This window comes from Erinaceus europaeus, chromosome 1, assembly GCF_950295315.1.
Source record: "Erinaceus europaeus chromosome 1, mEriEur2.1, whole genome shotgun sequence".
In the NCBI taxonomy this organism is placed as follows: domain Eukaryota; kingdom Metazoa; phylum Chordata; class Mammalia; order Eulipotyphla; family Erinaceidae; genus Erinaceus; species Erinaceus europaeus.
Window position 1 is genome coordinate 172,828,026 of NC_080162.1, and position 15,304 is coordinate 172,843,329.

At 38.0% G+C, this 15,304-nt stretch overlaps 1 protein-coding gene across 2 annotated transcripts; it reads left to right on the top strand.

Annotated features, from left to right (window-relative positions):
- Positions 1 to 1,028: 1,028 nt before the first annotated feature.
- Positions 1,029 to 14,265, top strand: FABP12 (fatty acid binding protein 12). Of its 2 annotated transcripts, none has more exons than XM_060204252.1 (4): positions 1,029 to 1,106; positions 2,233 to 2,405; positions 4,231 to 4,332; positions 14,019 to 14,265. In XM_060204252.1, the coding sequence occupies exons 1-4, from the start codon at positions 1,034 to 1,036 to the stop codon at positions 14,130 to 14,132; spliced, it is 462 nt and encodes a 153-aa protein (XP_060060235.1). In that variant the 5' UTR covers positions 1,029 to 1,033; the 3' UTR covers positions 14,133 to 14,265. The 2 variants fall into 2 exon arrangements, with proteins under 2 accessions (XP_060060235.1, XP_007520227.1); XM_007520165.2 differs by lacking the exon at positions 14,019 to 14,265 and adding an exon at positions 9,755 to 9,959.
- Positions 14,266 to 15,304: the final 1,039 nt, after the last annotated feature.

Below are 15,304 nucleotides of genomic sequence, written 5' to 3' on the forward strand. Positions count from 1 at the left end.
TTCTTTTCTAAGTCACCCCTACACATATTACTAGTTCCAGGTGCCTTTCTTTTTTTCCTCTTCTCTCTCAGATAAGCACAACTGTGTGTGAGTTCCTCTGGTGCTTTCCAGATTCACTTCTCTTTCACTGATAGTATAAAACAAAGATTCCTGGTGACAAACACTTCGGATCCTGGTGGAATGGTGTTGCAGAGCATTCCATTTTCTTTCCCCTATCACTTAACTCTCTGGGAGTATGGATCAAAATTCTTTATAGGGTGCAAAAGGTGGGACTTCTGTCTTCTGTAATTGGCTCTTTACTTGACATGGGCATTGGCAGGTATATTCATACCCCTAGCCTGTTTCTATCTTTCCCTAGTGGGGTAGGGTTCTGGAAAGGTGAGGTTTCAGGAAGCATTGGTGGGGTCATTTGCTCAGGGAAGCCTCACTAAACTTTTTAGTTCAAATAACAACATCAATGAACTATTTTATAGTTAATATTATCAAGTATGAGGGTATATAATAAGACCTCCAAACAGTCAATGAGTTGGTATTTTTTACACTGTCTTGGGTCAGAGAGACCTAGAGTACAGGGGCTGTATATCATAAACATAACTAGCTGCCTAGCTCCACTGCTTATATTTTGGGTTGTTGGAAAAGTCATGACACATTTTTTTCCTTTGAAAAAAGTAAAAAAAAAAAAGCATCATGACTTTTCTGAAAACCCAATAGATGAATGTGTCACTATGTTCCTAGGGAAGGAACTAACTTTTTTAATATCTAACTTTGGTCCTAAATTAGATATGAGAAAATTGTATTTACTTCTGCTAAAAGCTTTCCATATTTCTACTTTTATCCCAATTTATTTACATATGAGAGAGCTTTTCTTCTTTACATGGCACTAAGGGAGAACAACCAAGTTCCCCATTTCCTACCTCCACTATCTTTTATGCATCTGCTCCCAGAATTGTATAAAAAATAAGTCACAATTCTATTTTAGGGAACATGAGCATACTCATTAATATGACACTGTTTTTCTTAAGATCAACTCAAAATGATTGATCAGTTCCAGGGTACATGGAAATCCATTTCCTGTGAAAATTTTGAAGACTACATGAAAGAACTGGGTGAGTCATATTTACTTGCACATCAGTCAGTAAAGGGTAGAGCGTTGCTAATGTAGAACCAGCTCAGCATGAAATCAGATTCCTTTGGAAACCCTCAGTTTTTCATATAGAAACAACAAGTATTGATTCGGCACCTAGATTCAGTTCAGTGCAAAACTTGAATGGGATTTACATAACTCCAGCTCTCATGTAATTTGACCTGGGTTTACATTATAAAAGATGAGTTTACCATATGTTAAACAATGATTGATTTTAATAAATGATAGAAAATAAATGCCTACAATTATTTTCCAACACGGTCAGTTTTCAAACATTTGCTACCAATCTTAGAGCATGGTTAGGCTGTAGGTTTTGTTTCCTAGGCTTGAACTTAAGTCACTTGCGTAGCAAAATAGGTGCTCTCAGGTGAGCTATTTTGCCATTCCTCAATCATATATGTAAAAATATATTAAATTCTATGTATTTAAGCATGATGAAATGACATAGTAGAGAAAAAATACATATTGTATAAAATATGGATATGTATGGCTATAAGTGAATAAAGATCTGGAAAAATCCATGGCAACTATGTTATTCATATGTAAGTGAGAATGACTTTTAAAAATAGTGATGGTTATAGTACTAGTCAACAATTAAGTCTAAACCAACGAGATTAATAAGCACTGGACTAGAGAGACATGATCATCACTGTAAAAAAACTAAAGAATGGGGGCCAGGTGGTGGCACACTTGGTTGAGCGCATGTAATACAGTGCACAAGTATCCAGGTTCAAGCTCCCTGGAACCCACCTGCAGGGGGAAAGCTTTGTGAGTGGTGAAGCAGGACTGCAGGTGTCTCTCTGTCTCTCTCCCTATCACCCCCTTCCCTCTTGATTTCTGTCTGTCTCCATCCATTAAATAAAGATAGTAAAAAAATTAAAAAAAAAACTAAAGAACAATTCTTCACAACAAGTGGAATCTACTTTCACATGAAATGATAATTCTACCAGCCTCAAATCTTTGAATTCATGCAGCATTAAGTCTGTTTAATGCACAAACCTCCGAAATAGCAAACAATTATAGAGTTAATGTGAACTCTTAGAGCCAAAAACAGATTTAACCATTGTGTTCTTTTATCTGGTTTCCAGGAATAGGAAGAGCCAGCAGGAAACTTGGTTGTCTGGCCAAACCCTTTGTGACTATCAGTACTGTGGAAGATATAATGACAATAAAAACCAAAAGCATCTTTAAAAATAATGAGATCTCCTTTAAACTGGGAGAAGAGTTTGAGGAAATCACGTCAAGTGGCCATAAAACCAAAGTGAGGCCTTCAGCACACTCAGATGCATTTCATTAGAACATTAATTTGAAATCATCTTAAGTACAGAAAACATGTCTAAAATCAGTATTAGATAGACCTTTGGCTTAAATAAAAATCTGAGGCTTTCAAATTTGAATATCATACATTTCCTGGGATGCTTTTGAAAAATACCTGCTTCTATTACTCATTCCTGGAGGCTCTGATGTCTGAAAATTATCTTTGTAACTATGATTCTTTTAAAACGAGATTTACTTCAATGAGGGAGAGAGAGAGAGAGAAGGAAGGAAGGAAGGAAGGAAGGAAGGAAGGAAGGAAGGAAGGAAGGAAGGAAAGGGGGAGGGAGGGAGACACACACAAACACACATATACACACACACACACACACACAGAGAGAGAAATAGAAACTTCTCAACTCTAGCTTATGGTGGTGCTAAGCATCGAACCTGGGACCTATGCGGCCACCAACATAAAAATCTAGTTTGCTACCACCCTACTGTGTTACAGGCCTCTAGGCCCTGTAACAACACTTCTTTTGTTTCAGTCATTTCTGGGGATTCACTGCTCTGAACTGATTTTTTCTTTGGGGGAGGGCTGGTGGTGGCAGGGTTAAAGAAACCACAGTATTGAAACTCCTTTCATTGCGGTGGGGGTCAGACATGAACTTGGGCAGCACCCATGATAAAGCAGCATACACCAAAGAAGATTTTTTGCTGGGCCTGTAATAATTCTTACAGCCTACCAGCTCAAGAATAATTTTTCTATATTGGTCTCTCAAAAACAACAATTCTATCTTTTCCATTTATAAGAAGTTTCCACATGTAAAATTATAATTAAAGTTGTACTAACTGGTATAGGTTATACTACAGTAACAAATTAACTATAAACACAATGGGAATTTACATTAGTGATTTACCATTCCTGAATCAATGCTTCCATTCAGATAACAAAATATGGAGAGAGAGAAAGAAAGAAGGAGAAACATGATACTCCTGAAGCTTTCTCTGATACAATAGCGTCTCCCATGTGGTGTCAGGGTTCAAACTTAGACTATGTATTCCCTAACATGTCAACTTATCTCTTTGACCCAATACAACAGGGATGCATTTCCAACTCACAGTTAGTATTAGGATTGAGGTGAGAAAGTTTCTGTGAGTGTGGTTATGAAATGGGTATAGGTTGTCTCCTCCCCCTCCTTTTTCTTCTGTCATTACTGGGGCTTTGCTACTATGGATTGAATTTTTCAATGGAAAGAGAGGGAGAAGAAAGGACAGGCATGGCAGCACCAATATTTCCTTCAGTGCTATAGTTCTTCCTTGTGACACACGGACGGCTTAAACCTGGGTCAAGTACATGGTAAAACAGGCAAGCCACTCCCCACACCAGGTGAGTTGACTTGATGCTATACCTACCCATTTATGTTTCTCAGAATTATGTGATCAAAAGAGGCTTAAGGTAGTACCTTATAGTACTGAGTTACTTAGACTCTGTGGTGTCCTCAGTGAACAGGATAGGAAAAGAAACACTGAATAGTCTTCACATGTATTTTTAATGTTAACATTTACTTGTTACCTGTTTTGTAAAGAGAATAATTTGCCTATACAGTAAAATATAAAAATGCTTTGCTTACTCTTCACAATTAGACCGTTTTTAGTCTTCTATTCCTTTCCTCTCCTCAATGAATGAACCAACAATTTACTGTTGACAAAGTCATAAATGGAATTATGCCATTCTAAAACTACCTTAGTTTTTATAACATTTGAAAAGAATTTGACACAGATATAATTTTAAGGTTCAAACAATCTGAATTGCATTTTCTATTTTTCAGAGTATGATTACTTTAGATAATGACTGCTTGACTCAGATTCAAGACTGGAATGGCAAAGAGACCATCATAAAGAGAAAGTTGGTAGATGGGAAAATGGTGGTGGTAAGTGATCAGCTTCATTTTTTTTTTTTTCACCTACTGTCAATACACATTTTTAATCACTTAAATAATGTATTTTAGGAACCAAGCAGTGGCACATCTGGTTAAGTGCTCATATTACAGTGTACAAGGACCTGGGTTCAAGCCCCAGGCCTTCACCTGTAGGGGGAAAGCTTCACAAGTGGTGAAACAAGGTTGAAGGTGTCTTCTGTCTCTCTCCCTCTCTACTCCCACTCAATTTCTTGATCGTTATAAAATAATAAATACATAAAAGTATTTAAAAGAGGGTGTCGGGCGGTAGCACAGCGGGTTAATTGCAGGTGGTGCAAAGCGAAAGGACCAGTAAGGATCCTGGTTCAAGCCCCCAGATAGCTCCCCATCTGCAGGGGAGTCGCTTCACAAGCGGTGAAACAGGTCTGCAGGTGTTTATCTTTCTCCCCCTCTGTCTTTCCCTCCTCTCTCGATTTCTCTCTGTCCTATCCAACAATGACGTATCTAACAACAATGATATCAATAATAACTACAACAATAAAACAAGGGCAACAAAAGGGAATAAATATTAAAAAAATTAAAAGAAATATTTGTTCTAAAACAATGGATTTGAGCATAGTGTTTATTTTTTTCTTGCTCTACAAGAATGGGGTAAACATTGGTATGTGAACATATGATCAGAAATATTATAAAACTAAAACACCTATGAGAACTTAAAGGTTGTGCTACTTAATTATTTGACTTGTTCAGAGGAGGATGGTGACGCACCTGGTTATCTGCACATATCACCATGGCAGGGAATAGAGTTAGAGCCCGCCTCCCTACCTGCAGGGGGGACACTTCATGAATGGTGAAGCAGGTCTGCAAATATCTCTCTTGCTCTCTCCCTATCTCCCTTCTGTTCTCAATTTCTTTTTTCTTTCTGTCCTGTCAAATAAAATAGAAAGAAGGAAAAAAAAATGGAGAAATAGCTACTGGAAGCATTGGATTTGTAGTGCCAGTACCAAGCACAAAATTTGTATATATATTTGACTTATTTTTGTGCCTCCAGGATTATCTCTAGGGCTCGGTGCCAGCACTTCTTCTTCTAGAGTTTGCTGGTGCCAGCACTATGAATCCACAGCTCCTGGCCACCATTCTTTCCATTTTATTGGATAGAATAGAGAGAAATTGAGAGAGGAGGGAAAGACTGAGCCAGAGAGACATCTGCAGACCTTCAGGTCGTCCCTGCAGGTGGGGAGGAGAGTTGGGGTGGAGCTTGAACCCCCATCCTTGGTGCGGTGCTCTTAGCACTATGTGCACTTAACTGGGTGGGCTACCGCTTGGCCCCCTCCTTGTTCTTTAGACCAAGCACACGTGTTTTTGTAATAAAAATTTCAGTGTGGGGGGTGAGAGGGAAGTGCAAGAGATAGCTCATCCAGTAGACTGCACACTTCACCATGTGCAAAAAATCAGAGTTCGTCCCCTGATGGCTGTAAGAAAGTACCTCCAGGGGAGAATTCACAAATGGTGGAACAGCGCTATAGTGTCTCTTCATTTCTCTATGTCTCTCTCTTCCTATCTCTCTTCTTGTCTGTTTCTTAACTTCTAATGATAAACAAGCAAAAAAAGTCTTTACCACCATAATACTGGTGGCAAAGATGAAAAAAAAATAATCAAGAAAAATTCAGCAGGGATTGAGTATTGTGAATGATCCTCTGCTCTGTAGCAGGATTAATTTCTCCTAGCTTTCCATTTCAAGAGTAAACAAAAGTGCAGAATGGAAATTAAAACTAGAAATTCAAAGTTTCAATGGTATCTGTTTGGTGTGTGGATGAGTTTACACAGGAAAAAAAGACCCCTAAACTTACATGGCTACCATATAATAGTGATATTTTCATGTATGATATACCCAATACTCACAGTCACCCTGGGATGCGGGATTTGTTAGTCTACTCAACATATAGAAGGTGAGATTCAGTCATGGGTAGTCGACAGGAAGTAGGAGGTGCACTGGGATGAGAACCAGGGGAGGGGAAGGAATATGAAGCTCTGGTGGTGGGAATTGTACCCCTCTTATCCTATGGTCTTGTTAGTGTTTCCATTTTATAAATAAATTAATTAAAAAATTAAAATCTTAACTGACCCCATTGTGCTCTCTCTCCCAGGGTGTCTTTCCAAGTTATCTTTCTCATTTCTGCAGAGTGGAGGGAAATTTACCAGTGATTCTCTTGGTCTTCAATCCATACTTTCACCAAAAGTTAATAAAAATATATTTCTGACTACATTTCAAAATAAGCATAAAAAATGTTCAATAGCACCAGAGATAGAAAAAATTCTATCATTTTTAATATAAGGATTTAAAAATATCATTTAAAATTATTTATTTATTTATTAGAGAAATAAGAAGAGAGAGAGAGAGAGAGAGAGAGAGAGAGAGAGAGAGAGAGGAAGAGAATCAGCCATCATTCTGATAAATGCTTTGCACAGGATTGAACTCAGGACCTCATGCTTGAGAGCACCACCTCCAAGACCACACTTTAAAAAAATATTAGCGATTTAATAATGATAAACAAGATTGTAAAATAACAGGTACAGTTTCATACAGTTCTCATCACCAGAGTTCCCTATGTTATCCGTTCCATTGGAAGCTTTCCTATTCTTTATCCCTTTGGGAGTATGGACCAAAATTCTTTGTAGAGTGAAAATTCTTTGTAGAGTGAAGGTCTGGCTTCTGTAATTGCTTCTCTGCTGGACATGGACATTGGCAGGTTGATCTATACCTGTATATCTATACAGGAGAGGTGAGACTTCTGGACACATTGTGAAGATTGTCTGCTGGAGAGGTCAGGATGTCATCATGATAGTGTCTGCAACATGGTGACCAAAAGATAGTAAGATATAAATCAGGACAAATTGTTTAATAAACTGGAACCCAAAAGTAGGAAGAGAGCAGATGAAATTAGGGGTCTTAGGGTGGGAATAAGCTAGGAAATATACATATATATATTATAGCACGGGAGCCTGTGTGACCTCTGAGTACCTGTCAGTTTGAGCTGGCAGTCCATGATCACAGCTAGGAACATTCTAGGATGCACTCATTTCAGACCAGTTTTCCTCAAGTGGCAGAATAGTATGACCCAGTCTCCCTTCTTACTGTTGGGGCTCTACAGTGAGGGCAAGGTCCTGAAGAGTCCCACAAGAGGGTTTGTGATGATGTTCCTGATGGAAATGACCAGTGATGGTGGAGAGAGGGATCTATTAGATCTCTTAGAGATTGAGGCCCATCATTTCTATGTAGGAATCCAAGGATTCCCTGACTAGAGCCTCAAATGATGGGCCAAACCATTCTTTCACTATTATCATGTATTTGTTATCTATACAACTGTAAGATAATAGGATATAGCTCCACACCAATCCCATCATGAATATTCTGTGTAATATAGGATTTTTTTCCCATTCAGCAATATATAGTACACTTCTTTATAAATTAAGATACAGGGTGCTAGGGACAATTTAATTTATGCTCTTCATGACAATCACTAAACAGATGCATTTTATAGTTCATTATGAAGAACATGAGATTCAGAATCCAAAAATGTAGATTTCATTTCTTCAATCTAGTACTTATGTGTTTGTAAATAAGTTGAAGATTTACCCTCTTTGAGATGCTGTTTTCTTTAAAAAAAAAAAAAATGCAAGGGACCAAGTGGTGGCACACCTGGCTAAGCACTCGCACTACAGCGCACAAAGATGCAGGTTCAAACCCCTGGTCCCACTTGTAGGGGGAAAGCTTTGCAAGTGTGAAGCAGGGCTGCAGGTGTCTCTCTGTCTCTCTCCAACTCCATCTTCCCCACTCCTCTCAATTTCTCTCTGTCTCTATCCAATAATAAATAAATAAAAATATTAAAAAAGAAAACACAGTGTTGTCTCCTCCCTCCCTCCCTCCCTTCCTTCCTTCCTTCCTTCCTTCCTTCCTTCCTTCCTTCCTTCCTTCCTTCTTTCTTTCCTTCCTTTCTGCCTTGTTTTCATCTTATTCAAAAAGGTTTTACACATCTAGTGTTGTCTCAGGGGTACAATTTCACATGTAAGTTATATTAGCACACCCTAACCATGACCAAAATGCTATTCTCTCTCTACCACAGGACACAGGCACCCTGCTCCCTTGTAGTGTTTCCCCCTCTCCTTTCGGCAATTTCAGATCTGCAGACATAAAGCTGAGTTAATTTTTTACTCTGTTACCATGTTTTGCTTTTTAAATTCAAGTATGAATGAAATCGTCCAGTATTTCTTTCTCCTTCTGATTCACTCCACATGATGTCTTCCTATTTAATCTGATTCACTCCACATGATGTCTTCCTATTTCATCCATGTTGTAGCAAATAAAAGCAAGATTTTTTTTACCCCAAATTCCTGCATTTTATTATCCACAATCCCCAAAGAAAGTTTTTATAGGGATGGCAAGAGTTTTTTCGAAACTATGTAGTATTTTGAATATATATCAACTTCCTTAGACATTTGTCTGCCATTGGGCATTTAACTTGTTTTCAAATATTTGCTATTGGAAATACTATGCAACTACTTTTCAGATCAGTACTTTTGAGTTCTTTATATAGATACCTAGGGGATGACTTGGTGGGCCATATATGTGTCAGAAGTTGTTTCCTTACCTCTAAAATGTAGAAAATATTTGTAAATCATATGCTCTGAAAACCATGAAGACCACATCAGCATGAGTCACGTGAAAAACTGCGGTACATAAAATAATGAGAAATTTTTCAGCGTAGGCACTTATAGTATTTTTAATAAAAACAATACATCTTTTGTGTGTATGAATACAGTATACATATTATTTACAACATTTAATATACGATTTGCTATATATGTTCATGTATAGTATAGTCAACTCACAAATACTTGATATCTACAGGTATATAATAGATATATTTCAATTTTTTCCCTAAAGATGTATTTACTTTTATGAAAGAGAGAGGGGGAGAGAGAGTGATACTACAGTACTATTCATCCCTGGTGCTCGCTTCGGCAGCACATATACTAAAATTGGAACGATACTATTCATCCCTGACAAATGGTAAAGTCAGAGATTGAACCTGGGTCCTCAGGCATGTGAGTTCTGTTGTTTAATACATTCAATGTTAAACCATCTCTTAAGGCTTTGAGAGAACTATAGTGATTATCACTGGGAGGGTGGGGACACAGAACTTTGGCGGTGGGTATGGGATGAAACTATACCCTTTAAACTTATAATCTTATAAACCACTGTTAATTTGCTAATTATTAAAAAAATAGTTTAAGTGGTGTATACGCCAAATACATATCTCTAGTTCTACAGTGATACTCATTTGAAGAGTGCTTATATAGATAGTACTTAGTTTGCACTTTTATAAGTTTTGCCAACAATTCTGAGATATTTCATTCTTCATTTTTCCTCTAGGAAAGTACTGTGAACGATGTTACCTGTATCCGGACATATGAAAAAGTAGAAACTAATTCAGTCTCAAAATCTTAACTACTCCCAAATCAGTTTGTGATCCAAACTGCCCAAGCTGTTTATATAGATGGCCAAAGTAAAACATTTGGGTTGTTAATATGAGATAGTTTTTGCATAAGCACCATAACATATGTCAGAGCTTTCTCAGTCTGAACTTTCTCAGTCTCAATCGTACACAACACAAACAAATGTATTCTTAAAATTATCTAAATAACCTGAAATGCTCAAGGATTTAATGACTATGCATAAAAGAGATAAATAAACAATAAGAACTTCTGAAAATAAAAGCACAATAGCTGAAATTAACTTTTTTTTTTTTTGCTTCCAGGGTTATTGCTGGGGCTCGGTGCCTACACCACTGCTCCTAGAGGCTATTTTTTGCTATTTTGTTGCCCTTGTTGTCATTATCATTAGTGTTGCCATGGATGTTGTTGTTGTTGGACAGGAGAGAGAGAAATCGAGAGAGGAGGGGGGACTGAGAGAGGGAGAGAAAGATAGACATCTGCAGCCTTACTTCACCACTTGTGAGGCAACCCTTCCTCCTGCAGGTGGGGAGCCGGGGGCTCAAACCGGGATCCTTATGCCGGTCCTGTGTTTTGAGCCACTTGAGCTTAACTTCTCATGCTACTGTCCAACCCTCATGACATAGACTTTTGATGGATAGAATTAGGAACAGGTTAATATTAGTTAATTTGAAGACTTGGTAGTAGACTGTATCCAGGAAGAATTATATAGAGAAAACTAGGAACTTGTTTTAGCTAAGAACTTCCTCATTTAAGTTTTAAGCCTTGTGCAGAAAGGAGGTGCAACCATGACTCAGTAACTGACAAAAAGGGTGTAATGAAAAAAAAAAGGGTGTAATGATTCCAGCATTGTAGCAATAAGACTAATTTTCCTATATCTGGGTGGAATAGAGTTTGGGGGAGCATTCCTCGGTTTTGAGAGGACAGAAGGGACAGTGCCCATCAGCACCCACTATACTATTTAAAAAAAAGAAATCCCGTTCAGTGGGGAAGCAATTACAGATGCCAGACCTTCCACCTTCTGCATCCCATAATGATCCTGGGTCCATACTCCCAGAGGGATAAAGAATAGAAAAGCTATCAGGGAAGGGGATGAGATGCAGAGTTCTGATGGTGGGAATTGTGTGGAGTTGTACCCCTTTTATCCTATAGTTTTGTCAATGTTTCCTTTTTATAAATAAAAAATAAATAAATAAATAAAAATGGGGAGTCAGGTGGTAGCACAGCAGGTTAAGCGCACATGGCTTCAAGCACAAGAATCGGCATAAGGATCCCAGTTCGAGCCCCCGGCTCCCCACCTGCAGGGGAGTCGCTTCACAAGTGGTGAAGCAGGTCTGCAGATGTCTATCTTTCTCTCCCCCTCTTTATCTTCCCCTCCTCTCTCCATTTCTCTCTGTCCTATCTTAACAATGACGACATCAATAACAACAGCAATAATAACTACAACAATAAAATAAGGGCAACAAAAGGGAATAAATAAATAAATATTTAAAAAAATAAAATAGAAATGAACGGAATAAGTAATCATGCTCCTTATCATGATCTCTAGGTTTGCATGTCAAATGTTTATAAATACATACATACATACATACATTTCTTTTTGGAGAACAACATCAAAAATAATAAATCTTAGCATTGATTATGCAGCGTTATAGAAAGACATTGGCTTATGCAAATGGCTTATTTGTAAACCCACTTAAAGAGTAAAAATTGTAATGACCCTTTATATGAATATTAGATAGAAAGACTGCATCTACTACTATACACCATATTTTCAAGGTTTATAAAAAATTTACATATGGGCATACATTATTAAAATATGCTTTTCTTGATAAATAATCTCTAAGGGGGGGAAGTGTTTTGTAGGTGATTTTATTTTTATTTTGTATTACAAATACCTAGAAGAGTGCTCAGTGTATTTGTAAGTGCTAAGTAAAAGCTGAATAAATGCATCAGTGAATGAATTTATCAGCTGAAGGAATGCATCAGTGAACTCTTCTTACACATGGAAGAGAATTAATTTCCTATTGTTTTCCTCAAGGTGGTGCTGTGTACAGCACAAAGGGTCACTTATGCAATATCTTTTTTTTTTTTTCTAATATAGTCTTGGTATCTGATCATTTTCCTTTTATGGTGTCTCTCTCACTCTCTTTTGCTTTGTTTATTAGTGATGTAGTAATTGCTTACAAGATTTAAAAACTCACTGGGAATAGTCCACATACCACAGCTAAATTTTGGTGTTATGTTTTTTTTTTTTTTTTTTTTTTTGCTAAACATCCCTATTTTTCTGACTTCTCCACCTTTCAGATTTATGCTATTGAAAGAATTCAAAAGATTGACTGGGTGTTTGACCTTCTTACCTCTATTTCACACAGTTCATCTCCTCAGAGTAATCCTTAAACATTATTACATAAGTAATCCTTGAACACTTTTATGAGATATTACATACTCTGCTCCACTTTTGCATATTGTTATTTAATTATTTATTAATTATTATTTTTTAACCTTATGACATTTAATCACATTTACCCATTTGGGACAGAGCCCTGGTGAGGCCAAGATGTCCTGGGTCTATGGGGCAGGCTGGGAAGATGCCCTGAGAGCAGGGGTGCATAGTGACCCCATACTGATCCCGGGTTCCTGGTGCCCCTGGTCCTTGGGCTGCAGGGAGCATTGGAGGTACCAATCCAGCTCTTGCTGTGCCACCAGGGTGCACATGTTGTCTATGTGGGCCTGCATCTGATCCATGACCTCCTCCTGCCTTTTCCAAAGGTTGCTGTGGAAAAGTACCAGGAAGGGCCCTGAGGACACCGAAACAGAAGGTGCAGGGTCTTGTTCCTCTGAAGACCTTGGTCTGAGCAGAGCTGGGTGACTCGTATTTTTATTTATTATGAAAGAATTTCTCTGGCTTACTCTGGCCCATTTAATGGTTAGTTTTCTACTTCTGTTTCTTTTTTTTTTTCATATATTTATTTTGTCCAATCTTTTCCCTGTTTCAGAATTTAATTTTTTATATTTATTTTCCCTTTTGTTGCCCTTGTTTTTTATTGTTGTAGTTATTATTGTTGTTGTTACTGATGTCGTTGTTGTTGGATAGAACAGAGAGAAATGGAGAGCGGAGGGGAAGACAGAGACGGGGAGAGAAAGATAAGACACCTACAGACCTGTTTCACCTTGTGAAGCGACTCCCCTGCAGGTGGGGAGCCGGGGGCTCGAACCGGGATCCTTACGCCTGTCCTTGCGCTTCAGGCCACATGCGCTTAACCTGCTTTGCTATCGCCAGACTCCTCCGGGTTTCAGAATTTAAGCAAACTACTGTTTCCCTTTAATAATAATTTTATTGAGATATGATAGACATAGAATAAACTTTATACATTTGAATTACTCAGTTTGATCAATTTTGCCTTAAGCATCTGTAAAACTATCTCCAAAATTAAGATAAAGAACATATGCATCTCTCTCCGTAGTTTCTTCAGTCCTTATGGAAATTTCTCTCCACTCCATCTTTGTCTCCATCTTCTTCCTCCTAGGCAACTTTCACTCATCTTTTTCCTATCACTATAGATTAATGAAGATTACTCTTCTAGAGTTGGGCGGTAGCGTAGCAGGTTAAGCACATGCCACACGAAGCACAAGGACTGGTGTAAGGGTCCTGATTTGGGCCCTGGCTCCCCACCTGCAGGGGAGTTGCTTCACAGGCGGTAAAACAGGTCTGCAGTTGTCTTTCTCTCCCCCTCTCTGTTTTCCCCTCCCCTCTCCATTTCTCTCTGTCCTATTCAACAATGACAACATCAATAACAACAACAATAGTATCTACAACAAAAACAAGGGCAACAAACGGGAAAATAAATATTAAAAGAATTTTTAAAAAGATTACTTTTCTAGAGTTTTGGAAACTGTGACATTATACTGTTTGCTCCTTTTGTTATACATATATATGTAAATATATAATTTATTCCCTTTTTGCTACTGCATAGTCTTTATTATGTGGAAACACTGCTATTTGCTTATCTGCTCACTTCTTGTAATACTCAAGGCTTCTTTTAAAAATATTTATTTATTTATTTATTTATTTATTTGATAGGACAGAGAGAAATTGAAAGCAGAAGGGAAAATAGGGTGGGAGAGAGAAAGAGAAAAACTTGCAGCACTGTTTCACCACTAATGAAGATTCCTCCCTGCAGATGTGGATCAGAGGCTTGAACCGGACTCCTTGTTCATGGCAGGTAATGTGTCTACTCAACCAAGTGAACCCATCTCCTGGACCTAATTTGGAATTTTTTGGTTATTACAAATAAAATTACTTGTAAGTACTTGTGCACAAACTTTTACATGAATGCTAACTTAAAAAAAATTTTTTTTTTTTTTTATGAGAAAGGTCGTGTCTGGGCCTTTTTTTTTTAAAAAAAATTATTTATTCCCTTTTGTTGCCCTTGTAGTTATTGTTGATGTCGTCATTGTTGGATAGGACAGAGAGAAATGGAGAGAGGAGGGGAAGATAGAGACGGGAAAGAAAGACACCTGCAGACCTGCTTCACTGCTTGTGAATACCTTGCAGGTGAGAAGCTGGGGCTCCAACCAGCATCCTTCCCGTCAGTCCTTGCTTAGCACCACGTGCGCTTAACCCGCTGTGCTACCACCTGACTCCCATGAATGCTAACTTTTATCATGGGTAGATATTTAGGAGTGAATTGACTGATTCATATGGTAAATGTACATTTAGTTTTAAGAAAGCACTTAAGCTATTCTTGAAAGTGGATATACTTCTGCTAGCAGTGTGTGAGAGTTTTAGTTTCTTCGATCTTGTTAAAAATTGATATGGCCAGTCTTTTTCATTTCAGTCATCTAACTGTAATGTGTGTTTGGTTGCCTCCTTTGCCCTCAATTGCGTTTATTTGGTTATGCTTTCAGGCATGAATTTCACAAAATTATCTATGTACTGTTATCAATCATTATTATTTTCACTGCTCCTGGCGTGTGTGTGTGTGTGTGTGGTGTGTGTGTGTGTGTGTGTGTGTGTGTGTGTGTGTGTGTGTGTGTGTTTGGGAGTCAGAGAAGCAGAAAGGCAGAGAGAAAGAGTGCAAGATATCACAGCATTGAAGTTTCCTTCAATGTGGTGGGAGCAGGGATCAAACCTGGGCCGCTCACATGGCAAAGAAGCACATTATCCAAATGAGTTACTTTCCTGACCCTCCCAGCAAATTATTTTCCAGAAAGAAGGTGAAAGACTAAGAAGAGGAGAGAGAGGGAGAGGGAGAGAGAACCAGAAACTTCCCACTTACACATTACATAGGTGGTGGCTGGGGCCTTGGACGTGGGTCATTGTTCAGGCTAAAGTGTGTGCTCAACTGAATTAACTTTCTCCCAACCCTAAGTGACCTTAATTTTTATAAAGGAGCAAAATTTACTACTAAATAAAACTATGCTTTTAATAAATGAAGAAGCATGCTTGTTATTAAAAATGATTTTT

Bases quoted from the DNA above. Each gene is read 5' to 3' on its own strand.
- FABP12 (XM_060204252.1), top strand. From the start codon at position 1,034: ATGATTGATCAGTTCCAGGGTACATGGAAATCCATTTCCTGTGAAAAT. The intron at 1,107-2,232 runs GTGAGTCATATT...TCTGGTTTCCAG, and splicing joins AGACTACATGAAAGAACTGG to GAATAGGAAGAGCCAGCAGG. The intron at 2,406-4,230 runs GTGAGGCCTTCA...TCTATTTTTCAG, and splicing joins CAAGTGGCCATAAAACCAAA to AGTATGATTACTTTAGATAA.